This window comes from Lepidochelys olivacea, assembly GCF_965140295.1.
Source record: "Lepidochelys olivacea isolate rLepOli2 genome assembly, chromosome: 25".
NCBI classification, from domain to species: domain Eukaryota; kingdom Metazoa; phylum Chordata; order Testudines; family Cheloniidae; genus Lepidochelys; species Lepidochelys olivacea.
The window spans coordinates 13,811,405-13,824,154 of NC_140435.1; the positions used below are offsets into that span (position 1 = coordinate 13,811,405).

The window sequence follows — 12,750 nt, forward strand, 5'->3', positions numbered from 1 at the left end:
CCTTTGCCTCTCCGTGGGTTCTGGAAAGCAGAGAATACCTGCAGGGAAGTATGCTTTGGTCATGCCCCTGGAGCACCCACTCCACCAGGGATTGAGAGCAGGGCCAGTGTAGATCCCTTGTACCTGTTCTGCACCAACTGGGGAGGCCATTTCCACCCACTTCAAGGCCATGGGCTTAGTGTAATCATGCCTATTGTTTCCTACCCGGCCTGCAGCCTAAATGAGAGCAATCACAGGGCTGCTCTAACCTACACTCTGCTTTCTTCGCCTCCCTATGGCTAGCAAGAACTTGGAGTCTTTCAGATGAGATGTAAAAACTAAGGTCCTGACCACTTGAGTCCCCTACTTAAAATTCGACAGGCCCAGCCAATCTTCAGAGTGTTCAAAATCAGGCTCTGGCTCTGAATATTCCAGCTGGATCCCCTGGTCTCTAACTCCCCACCACCACTGCAGTTTCAAGCAGACAGTATTTTTCTGTCTTCCTTGTTCTAATTCACAGTGGGAGGTTGTGCTAGTCAATTGCTGCATCCCACCATGAAAGCAGCTGCATTTCAATGGTGGGTGTGAGGCAATTCCCGTGTATGCTCTAAAATGCTTTGCCTGTTTACTATTGTTGAGACTAAGCTGTGTCAACCCAGAGGTAATTCTGTAACAAACAAATGAGGAGATTGTACCATTTGGGAAACATACAGTCCATGTATATATCATGATCGATCCAGTGTGACTCCTCACCCTGCCTATTCCTGGCTATCCAGAGAAAGGGGAAAATTGGCCGACTAGTTCTTAAAATGTCTGCAACCCTCAAGGAATGTTTACATATTGCGCCACGAAGAAAGCTATTAATCTCCATTCCCTTCCAACCCAGGCCACGTTGGGAACCTGCAGCGGAAGGTGGGTCTGTCAATTTCAGGGCTGTGAGATCAGGAGTACTGCCGACAGTCAAATTCCCCGAGGAGTTATAAAGTGGATGATTAATGCCCATAGTTCTGTGTTCAACCCCAAAATGGCAGCAATCTTCCATAAAATGCACTTTTCTTCCAAACTGGATCCACTTATTACACATGCAAAGGTGGGCAAATGATTCATATAAAACACCAGGTGTGGGAAGACGAAATCTTTCCACAGTGTCACCTTTTCCCCGAGCCTTAGCTGTTTCCTGGGCAAGGCCAATGGTGCCCTGATTAACTCTGTTTAGCAGAGCAGCATCAGGCAGTGCCTAAGGATCTGCGAGTGGTTTCCATTATGAAACCTGGGTTTTATGGATCAGGGTCTCAACTGCAAAAATGGACATGATGGTGAATGAAGTCCCAGCCCCCAGCCAATCTGGCTGGTTTTAAGTCATCGAAGGTGTCAGACAAAGGGAAGGTCAATAGCGGGTGTGTCTGTCTATGAAAGTGCGGACCGTATGGGCTCCCTGTTTGTGCGTGTGTCAGAGCGGGTTAGTTTCTTAGCGTGAAATGGCTGCTAATCCTGTTGGCCCTGCAGAGCAGAGGGAGAGGGGCAGTGGACAGTGCACTGCACCATTATACAGGACTCTTGGGCTGTCACAAACTGCCTGGGTGACCATGGGCAAGTCATTTCCATTTCCTGTTCTGTGCCTCAGTTTCCCCATCTGTAAAATGGGGAGCGTGATGCTGACCTCCTTTGTAAAGCACTTTGAGATGACAGATGAACCCTTTATCAGGGCTGAAAAACGTTATTTTTTGCTTCATGCACCATCAAGAAAACTTGTCACCTGAATTCTGGCTGAATCTTCTGTTCCTTGCGGCAGTGAGGTCAACCACTGCAGAGTCTCCAGTTTCCAGGCTGAGTTTGCAGGGTGTAAAGTTAATTTAGGGTTGATAAATGGAGGAAAATTGGTCCAGAACAGCCTAGAGAAAGCCTACTGTGTGGGACTCCCGCCGCATGGTGTTCAGAGAGTCGTTTTTATAATTTTCTGGGCTGGCAGATTTCAAAACTGGGTTTGGTTTTTGTTTAAAATGGCAAAGTTAAGAAGATGTCAACTCTGGCGATTAAGTGACCTGCTCCGGGAGCCTGTGACAGAGCCAGGAACTGAATCCAGATTTCCTGCATCCCAGTCCAGTGTTTTAGCTGCAAGACCAGCTAAATGCATACTCATGCAGAGTAAGGACATTTTGCTGTAAGTACTTTGCCTCTGAATGCTTCCATCACCTAGACACTGGGTACAGCATGCACGGCCTCCAGCCCCTGCAGTTCCTCCTGCCAGGCCTCCTGTACGGCCATGAGGTAGCTGTTGTTTTAAACAAACATTAAGGAGAGAGAAAATCAAACACAGTTGCTGGAAGGGACGGCACAAACGGGCCAAGGCTAATGCACTTTGGTGAGGCACAGACAGTAATTCCATAATCCTGCAGCCTGCCGCTGAGACCCTTGCAACTCGTGGCAGGGTCATCCTTAGCACTCCCGGACTTGGCTATCCTGGCCTCTGACACTGACAGGATTCTAGGCCTCCATGGGTTTGGGACTCATGCACAACACCTCAGCTGTTTGCTGGGGGCGGGGAGGGGGCTGTGCTGCATTGCTAAGACCCGGCAGCAAGATGGGACTGCAGGGGGGACTGAAGGCTCAAACCTGAATTCTTTTTCCCTGTGGAACTTCTACCTCTCACATTTCCCTCCCAGCTTTTCACTCTTCTCTCCCCTCTGCCCATTCCTCCTGTCTTGCCTTATCCCTCCCTGGCCCTCATTTCACTGCTGCGTGCTTCTCTTTTATCCTCCCGGGGCCCTCCTCTCTCTCCTTTCTTTTTCCCTCCAGCATTCCCTTTCTCCTTGCCTTTCTTTCCACCTGCCACCCCCCTCCACTTGATTTCCCTTTCTCCTGTCTCTGTCCCTCTCTCGATTCCTTTCTTCAGTCTGATCCCTCTCCCTCTCCCCTTGTCTTACCCCTTCTCCTGCCTTATCCTACCCCTCCCCGTTCTTCACCCCTCCCCCCATCCCTCCTGCCTCTTTCCCCTTCTTCTCCTTGTGTCTCTCTGCCTCCTTCCCCTTCTTCTCCTTGTGTGTGTGTGTGTCTCTCTCTCTCTCCATCCCTCCTGCCTCCTTCCCCCTCTTCTCCTCCTCGTCTCTCTCTCTCCCTCCCTCTCCCCATCCCTCCTGCCTCCTTCCCCTTCTTCTCCTAGTGTCTCTCTGCCTCCTTCCCCTTCTTCTCCTTGTGTGTGTGTGTCTCTCTCTCTCTCCATCCCTCCTGCCTCCTTCCCCCTCTTCTCCTCCTCGTCTCTCTCTCTCCCTCCCTCTCCCCATCCCTCCTGCCTCCTTCCCCTTATTCTCCTTGTCTCTCCCTCCTGCCCCCTCTTCTCCTAGCCTCTGTCTCTCTCCCCGCCCCTCTCCCCGCCCCCGGCCGGGCTGGGCTCGCCACTCGCCGGCTGCGGCTCTCGGGCGGGCAGGCGGCGGCTGCAGCATGCGGACGGGCAGCGGCGGGGAGGCGGCTGCCGGCGGCGGCGGGGCGCCGGGCCCGGAGGAGCGGCCGGCGGCCGGGGAGGAGCCGGGCCCGGGGGCCAAGCGCGGGCAGCAGCTGCGGGGCGGCAGCATGGGCGGGCGGGCCGGGAAGGGCTCCCCGAACGGGGAGTGCCGGCGCGGGGAGCCGGAGGCCGAGCCGCCCCGCGAGCCCAAGGTCTCCTTCTCGTGCAGCGGGGCCGAGACCGAGAGCGGCTCCCCCGGGGGGCCGGACGGGGCCGGCGGGGAGGAGGGCGGCGAGCCCCGCGGCAGCCAGGCGAGCTTCATGCAGCGCCAGTTCGGGGCCATGCTCCAGCCCGGGGTCAACAAGTTCTCGCTGCGGATGTTCGGCTCCCAGAAGGCGGTGGAGCGGGAGCAGGAGCGGGTCAAGTCGGCGGGGGCCTGGATCATCCACCCCTACAGCGACTTCAGGTACCGGACCCTGGGGGGGGGCTGAAGAGGGGAGAGGCCGGGATGGGGAGGGAAGAGAGGAGCAGGGAGGCTGGGGGGAAGAGGCCGGGGTGGAGGGAAGAGAGGAGCAGGGAGGCTGGGGGGAAGAGGCCGGGGTGGAGGGAAGAGAGGAGCAGGGAGGCTGGGGGGAAGAGAGGAGCAGGGAGGCTGGGGGGAAGAGGCCGGGGTGGAGGGAAGAGAGGAGCAGGGAGGCTGGGGGGAAGAGGCCGGGCTGGGGGGGAGAGAGGAGCAGGGAGGCTGGGGGGAAGAGAGGAGCAGGGAGGCTGGGGGGAAGAGGCCGGGGTGGGGGGGAGAGAGGAGCAGGGAGGCTGGGGGGGAGAGGCCGGGGTGGGGGGGAGAGAGGGGCAGGGACCCCAGGTTGGGGAGGGTTGGGGGAGGGACCGGGACCATCCACCCCTACAGTGACTTCTGGTCCTAGACCCCCAGGGCAGATGGAGATCCTGGGGGGGGGGGCAGGGAGCCTAGGCATGCATACGGGGGTGGGGGAAAGAAGGGGGCAAGATCAACCTTTCAGTGACCTCAAATACAGGGGGAGGCCGGGGAGGGATGCGGGGGGAAAAGAGGGGCAGAGAGCCCAGGGGGGTGAACCCGGGATGGGGGAGGGGGAAGAGAGAGACAGGGAGCCCAGGTTGGGGGAGGGAACAGGACCATCCACCACTACAGCGTCTTCAGGTTCTGGGGGAGCCAGAGGGGCAGGGGGACCTGGTTTATCTCCTTCCCCCCTCCCCTCACCCCATCCCACTGATCAGCCCCTCCAGGGTGGGGAGGCAGCTGAGCACCAGGGGGAGAGGCCAGGGCTGGCTGAGAGGCTGGGCGACACTTTGGTGAGAGGGCACCTTGAGCTGTGCCTGGAGAGTGGAGGGGCTGAGAGGAGCTCGGGCTCCGTTTTACACCTTCCCCTCCTGTCTGGCCCTAGGGGCACAGAGTCCCTGATCCCCAGCTGAAGCAGCTGCAAGAGCCCCACAGAGCCCCATCTGAGCGGGCACCAGGCCTCCGGCATCCCTTGGGGACAGGGAGTGAGGAATCCAAGCTGGGTGCCTTTGACAAGGGCATCCCTTCGCCTTGCCCCTGGGCCGGGCTTTTCCTCCGCCCAGGGAGGCCTCTGAACTTCTTTGCCCTCCCACCCAGGTGCCTGTAACCAAACAGGAAGCCATCACAGTGACCCAGCAGTGTTCAGAGACCCAGCTTTGTCCACGGTCACTCCCAGAGAGGCAGAAATGGGAAGGCAGCTGCAAGGAGCAGGAATAAAATGTGGCCCAGCCCAGTGGGCGATGGTGCCCCCCCGTCCCCCTCCCCGTCTAACATTTCACAGCTGGTGCAGGGAAGCTGCACCTCTTAGGGCAATCTCCTTCTCCCTGCCATCAGCACTGGGCTGGCCACGTAAACGGAGCGGTGGAAGGTGGGGTGAGCATAGCAGCGGCCGAGGATCTGGCCTCTCCCCTTATTTAAACATCAGTGATGCAGCAGCTTTGTGTGTCTCTCTCTGCCCCTCTCCCCCCCTGCACTACAGGATGTTTTAATGAGGCCAGACTGTGTTCCTAGCTTTAATTCTCCAGGGTGGGTGAAGCCAGGTCCTCAGTGCCGAGGGTTTCCAGCAAGATTTTTCATCCAGCGCCATGGGACTAGAGCCCCTTGGGTGTCACAAAGCAGAACGCAAGCTACTGCAGCAGTGTCTGTGTCCTTTCCATCTGGCGTGTCATACAGTATTCTGTCCCCGTCCCCCCCAAGCCTCCTTTGCCAAGCCCTCGGGAGAGCTTTGAATGCTCCCAGTGTTTGCAGAGTTAAATTCAAGCTGCTCGGGGGGGGGGGGGAGGGGAGATCTGATCAAATATTGTACAGCTATGTGGGTTTTTGCAGTTGTTATTGGGGGGCTGAAAAGTGGCCCATGACCCACACTCTCAAAGGCAAAAGACTGCACAGAAGATGCAGCGGTCACCAGACATCTGGGTGCTCAAGCCCGCTTAGGTACCATTTTCTTCCTCCTTCCCTTGCTGTTCCTGCTCTACCTGCATCTCTCTCCGGCAGCATTTTGTAAGTGGGTGGCTGGAGGGGGTCTAACAGCAATGCCGGCTGTCTCCACCTCTGGAGAGGAGGAGATCCAGAGCACCCATGCAGCGGACAGACAGTCTTGTAGTTCGTTCCAGCCCCTCTGTCGTGGTAGCCGCTTAACCTTGTTTCCTGAACCACCGGGCTCTTTTATTTCCTTCATGGTTCTGCTGCTGTTTTCTGTCTGTTTATATGGGCATCTCGGCAGAGGATTGAACTGGGTTCCAAAGCTGTGTGTGGGGATTTTGGAGGATCTTCCTTATTATTAATCCCAGGGGTCGCCGTGTTCGTCTGGATCCACAGGAGCGGCAGAGTCCTGTGGCACCTTATAGACTAACACGTATTGGCGCAGAAGCTTTCGTGGGTATTCACAGGACTCTTTGCCGCTTTTACTTATTTGTATCCTAACAGCACCTGCAAGATCAGGGCCCCGTGGTGCTAGGGGCTGTACAAATATGTAGTGGGAGATTGTCCTTGCCCCCCAAAGAGACAGGGCAGACAAAGGGTGGGAGGAGAATCTGGGGGAAACGATTTGACTGAGGTCGTACAGCAGGCCAGTGTCCTAGCAAGGGATGGAACTCGGGTTTCCTGACTCCCAATGGAGAGGGGGCACTGGATTGGATCGGGCTGTGGTTTTTGGAGGTACAGGCTGTCTGGTAGGTGACCTCTGGTTACATGCTTGCCGCAGTGCATGTCAATTTTTCTGTAGTGTTTCCCCAGTTCAGAAGACTGTAGCTCCTGTCTGCTGACTGTGATTCCTTACAGGAATTCTCCAGCAGGTCCTATCCAGTGGATCCCCTTCCCCCACTCCCCATGGTGTGGGTCCCTCTCAGGGAAGGGGCCATATATGCTGCAGAGCTGAAACATGACTGACATACTCAGAGGAAAGGCTCCCTGATATATGGCCTTCACTAATCCCATTCTAACAACCTGTAGGGTCATTAATCTTTTTCTATGAGTCTCTGTTGTAGCGAGCTCTATCTTTGCCCTCCTTGTCAATTACCACCACACACCATTTGTCTTGAGGCATTAATGCAGAACAAGCAGCTAACATAAAAAGCGTGATTCGCACCAGTGTAGAAGGGAAGGATCGACTCCATAGAAATCAATTCAGTCCCAGTGGTTTCAGGTCAGAATTTGCCCCTGAGTGTCTCTCTCCCCTGTTCCCCCCCCCTTCTCCCCACCTTCATTCCATTTGTCGTAGCTTTGTTCTAACGTTATCTGGGGTGGTGCGTTTAAATGATATTAGACCACAACTTGCATTGAGATCTGTTTCATCTTGACATTGTAGTCTCATCTCCATTGTCTGTCTTGACCTTGTCATAATGAGATCACTGTGGCAATGCTCGGGCTATGTTTAAGAGAATTAGGAATGAATAGTGCCATGAAGAACACACTTGCTCCCCATGGGCTATTTCTCGCAGTCAGACGTTGGGACCATTTCTAAGCATTTCTTTAAAATTGTGTTTTAACAAGAGCCGAGGGCAGACAGTGCCTTGCACTTTTGTGGCGCTTTTGTTCAGTGCTCTGCAAACACTATCCATTGTGCGGCTCCACTCCCCAGTGAAACATCTCCTCCTCTTCTATCCCATTTTACGGGAGACAAGACACTGAAGTCCCTGATTCTGCAATGGGCTCGGTGTCCGCAAATCCATGTCCTGGTTACAGAAACTCCGGATGCCAGGGGGGTTCTGCCTGGGCACCAGGCTTTGCTCTTTCAGAGCTCCTGGCAGAAATGGGGACTACGAGATTTTCCCAAGATTATGCAGTGAGTCAGTGTTAGAATTGGGAATAAAATCCATGTGTGTGTTGTTGTGATGTGCTTCAATCACAAGGTCATCTGGTAGGCAGCAACGAGGGCAAAGAACTAGGAGGCAAGAGCACTGGTTCCGTTCCCAGTTCTGCCACCATCCTGCTGTGTGACCATGGGCACATCACTTCCTCTCTGTGTTTTTTTTTTTTTTTCCCCCTCCCACTCTTTGTCTGTTTTGTTTATTTAGGTTATAAACCCTTTGTGGACAGGGACTCATTCACTAGTATCTAGTGCAATGGCTTCTGCTCTCACCTGGGGCCTTTAGGTGCAGAATAAAAAGAACAAATGCACTGATTTGATACATACACAGAGAGAGCAAAATCCGTGAAGAATTTATCTCAGAAATCATATCAAGGTGCATACAGATTTGGCTTTATTTGATTTCCACTCTACATGCGGTTTCTCATCCCAAAATCTGATCAGGATAATGGAATATGTTTCCAGCAATGTTTTCCTTGCAAGATCCATTTTCTCATTTTAAGATAAAATCATTCCCATCTGCATATGTGACATCACTTCATAATCGCACCCATTTGCAGAATGTATCTCATCACGGGCAGAGCACTATAATTATTCATGCAAAATGCAAGGGGGAGATATGCTCGAGAAGCTAAAGTTCCTATTTACACAAATATTGAATTACTAGGAGGCAACAGGGTGGCTGTTTCCTATCACTAGTTGCAAATCTGATAAAAACCTTGTAAATTACATGCTGAAACATACAATGCAGAATTGACCCACCCAGTGATGAGCTGTCTTGTGTTACCCTCTCCATTTATTTCCTGTTCCTGGTGCCTTTTAAAAAGTGTCTAGTTAGCACTTTTATCCCCAGTTGAAGCTAAATTTTTAAAGCTAAGATGGGACAGATAACTAAGAGTCAGGACTCATGGGTTCTATTCCCAGTTCTGCTGTGGCCTTGGGCAAATTGCTTAATTTCTCTAAGCCTCAGTTTATCCTGTTTATCTGTAAAATTGAGACATAGGAGGGTCAGGAGATGTCATACACCAAAGCATGTTTGCTAAATGCTTTGAGATCTGTGGATTTATAAGACACTATAATAGCATCAAGTGTTGTTATAAAAGAGTTTTACAGCCAGCCGGTAGGAACAAACACACTGGGCAGACACAAGGACCATCTAGTATAGTATCCTGTTTCTGACAGGGGCTAGTGCCAGGTGCTACAGAGGAAGGTGCAGGAAACCCCACAGTAGACAGATGTGGAATAATCTGTCCCCACGTTAGGGTGCATCCTGATTTCTAGTAGTTAGAGCTTGGTTTAAGTCCTGAAGCATGCATACAACCCCGGAACGTTAGAAACGAGAGCAATACGCTTTGGATGAGTCAGTTAGTTGCAGTGGCAAATGTGTGTGTGTCTCTGTATTTGCTTTGGGACTGTCTGGTGTAGATATACTCGGAGTTTACTCGGAGGATCAAAAATTGCCAAAGGAGTGACTGGGAGTCCTGTAATCTGACTCAAAGGCACCATTTCCCTGCAACTGCAGATGGGAAATAAACCTGAGCAAGATGCTTTCCCAGCAGGACCTCACCCAAAAGAAAACCCTGCAATGGCTTTGGAACTACCAGGCAGGGCTATGTCAAAGCAAGTGTTATGGCAGGTGTGTGTTTTAGATAAACAATTTTGTGCCAGTTAGCTGAACCCTTTATACCCATGGCAAGTTGCCCATGTGGCTTTTGATGCTGCAAAGCATGCAGCTACTGCTCTAGTAGTCTTTACCAGAATTTGTATTGCTTCCCTGGGATGTCTGGCCTGTTGTTTCTGGTGGTGGTGTTTTTAAAGGGACATCTTAGCTGCATATTTATATGATGCCCTCTCTCTCTGAGCTGAGAGACCGCTCTGATGAACTGGTTATTACTGATATCCTTGGTGATTCTTCCTTGCTGTGGAATTAATGCAAAGTGGTCATAATTGATAGACGGGAGACAGACTTAGTAGTTTGTTCATCAGGAACATGAGCTAGCAGCTACTGCTTCAGGGACGTGTTTTAAGGGTTTGGAAACTTTTTTTTAATGACTACTAAGAATGCTGCAAAGCAACCCCCAAAGGATCCGTAAAGGAAATTGGTAACCAATGAAATGTCACACACAGCTGTGTTGGAAACCTTGTGTACTTGACTATTTGAGATTGGGTTCAATAATGTAGGGCTCACTGTATCTTAAACACTGGGGCCAAACTTTTCAACCTGGTTCCTACAGTTAGGCTCCTAAACCCACTTAAATAAGTGGCCCGATTCCTTTTTTCAAAAGTGGTGATGGCCCACTGCTCCCATGGACTTCCGTTGGATATGTGGGTGTGCAGCATTTCTGAAAAACAGGCTGTTTGTACTTAGGTACCTCAATATTGATATAGGAGCCTAACCTTAGACAACTGGTATGCCACTTTTGGCCTTAGGGCCTCATCTAAAAGGTGCTGAGGATGTGGGGGCTCAGCACTCCTGAAAATCAGGACCTTGCTCTTTGTGTCTTTAAATCCTTATTTATCCTGATGGCTATTAATCTTCAAGCAGCATCATGGCTAATTAAACATTGCATTGGTTAATGGTAGGGGGGATGACTCGCGTAATAGAAGGGAAAGAACCGGCATGTGTTGCTTGTTTACTCTTTTGACTCACCCTAAAATTTCTGCTTTCTGCACTCTGGTAATGAAGCATATTTTAGGCTGGACTGGAAAAATATTTGATGATTGCTTGCTCTGTTTCATTTTCTCTGGCATTCTGTTGCTGGGGTTTAGTTTACAAATGTTCCCTGCTCTGAATCTCTGACCACGGTGAGCTGTCCTTGGTGCTGAATTCTAATGCGCTTGCGATTTCTGCCCAGGAGGAATCATACCATAGAATCAGAGGACTGGAAGGGACCTTGAGAGGTGATCTAGTCCAATTCTCTGCACTCATGGTAGGACTAAGTTTTATCCAGACCATCCCTGACAGGTGTTTGTCCAACCTGCTCTTAAAAATCCCCAATGATGGAGATTCCACAACCTCCCTAGGCAATTTATTCCAGTTCTTAACCACCCTGACCGTTAGGAAGTTTTTCCTAATGTCCAACCTAAACCTCCCTTGCTCCCATTTAAGCCCATTGCTTCTTGTCCTATCCTCAGAAGTTAAAGAGAACAATCTCTCTCCCTCCTCTTTGTAACAACCTTTTATGTACTTGAAAACTGTTCTCATGTCCCCTCTGTCTTCTCTTCTCCAGACTAAACAAACCCAATTTTTTCAATCTGCCCTCATAGGTCATGTTTTCTAGACCTTTAATCATTTGTGTTGCTCTTCTCTGGACTTTCTCCAATTTGTCCACATCTTTGCTGAAACGTGGCGCCCTGAACTGGACACAACACTCCAGCTGAGGCCTAATCAGCGCGGAGTAGAGCGGAAGAATCACTTCTCGTGTCTTGCTTACAGCACTCCTGCTAATACATCCTAGAAGCAGTACTTGTAGGGGGAATGGGGATGACCTGATGGCTTGCTCTGTTGTTGTTGCGTCTGCAGTCTTGAAATTCCAGTGGCAAAATTAAAAAGGGTTAGTGCAAACTTCTGCAGCAGGCTTCTGCGCCGAGGGAGTCGAGAACTCTGAAGCCTCTGGGACAAGTAACTCCCTTCCCACCGTTCCCTGAGAACACTGGCATTGGCCGTGCTGTTTTTATTTACGATTTGTATTGGGGTAGGCCTGCTCTCGTGGGCCAGGACCTCATTGTGTTAGGTGTTGTGCAAACACAGCAAAAAAGCACAGGCCCTGTCCCACAGAATTTGCAATCCATTGTCTTCATAATCTTGTATTCTCTCCTGAGCGTTGGGTTTCTGTTAAGTCAGGGAGCAGGGTGCCTAATGGAAGAGGTGCCCAGAATTTACATGCTCATATCCCATCTTTAATCGCTTTTAAAACTATATTTTCAGTAGTGTGGAATGGATCCCTCCTTCCACGTGCTCACTCTCCCCTGAGGAATACTTACTAACTTGCTTTACCCAGCTCTGCTATGCGATTACACAGCATAGCTCTTCTGAAAACACAGTAAGTGATCAGGGCTGGTTTGTCAGTCTCAGTGGGCCATATTTGGCCCTGATTCCCATGGGGTTGCAATGGGATTCAGGTCAGAGGAGAATTTTTCCCCGTGTGTCTAGATTTATTCTCTCCGTTTTTCACAGCTCTGCTTGGCTAATGCCCACTGGGACTTGCAGTGTAAAGAGGGGTCAGTTTACAATGAGCCCTCAGCTGTGCACCTGGTTCTGCCACTGATTCATTACCTGACCTTGGGTGAGTCCCTGAACCTCTCTGGGCCAAACTTTCCTTCGAAAGAGCTCTGTTTCCAGTTAGGCACCTGAATTGGTGGCCAAATTCTCCCAAGAGCCCCATGCATCGGGTGCTGGGCAGCTCTGGCCAACTCTTTAGGGGCCTGCATGGGGGAGGAGCAGTTCTGAAAATCTGTCTCCAGTTGTGGGTGCTGAGCCCTTGGCAATCTGGCCCTGAGCTACATTGGGGGATCTGCCCCTCTGTTCCCCCCGTCAAATGGCACGATGTTCCTTTCCTCCCTGGGGTGCTGTTAGACTCAATGAATTCTCTGTAAAGCACTTAAAGACTGGCTCTGAAGTATTATGGTGGGAGTTCTGTTCCCAGCCAGTAACGCAAGATATTGCCCCCTCCATCTCTAGCCTCGTGGAGGAAGACTTCTTCCTTCAGTCTATCAGCTGTTTCATTCGCCCCAGACCTTCCACCTCTTGGCTACACCCCCAAGTGCCAGCCTGGAGCCTGGTCTACCAGAGCCACTGCAACTCTCTAAATACTCAGTTTGCAAGAGCTTTTCCATTGCCTCCATCACTCGCCTCGTGTCCCGGCCAGTGAGCGCTGTGGGGCCTCTTGGCGTTGTGTGAACGAGGCTGGCTGCCGGCCACCCTGAGCGTTGGCGCCAAGTGGCTGGGCACGCCCGGAGAGTGAGCCAGAGGCACGCGGGCGGAGGCCA

At 51.7% G+C, this 12,750-nt stretch overlaps 1 protein-coding gene across 1 annotated transcript in view; it reads left to right on the forward strand.

Moving 5' to 3' along the window:
• Positions 1-3,546: 3,546 nt before the first annotated feature.
• HCN2 (hyperpolarization activated cyclic nucleotide gated potassium and sodium channel 2) overlaps positions 3,547-12,750 on the forward strand; it is a gene marked incomplete at its 5' end in the record, with an annotated part of 42,062 nt that continues 32,858 nt past the window's right edge. The window contains one exon of the mRNA XM_084614824.1: positions 3,547-3,884. Coding sequence (XP_084470950.1) covers positions 3,547-3,884 — 338 coding nt within the window. The remainder of the gene's footprint in view (positions 3,885-12,750) is intronic.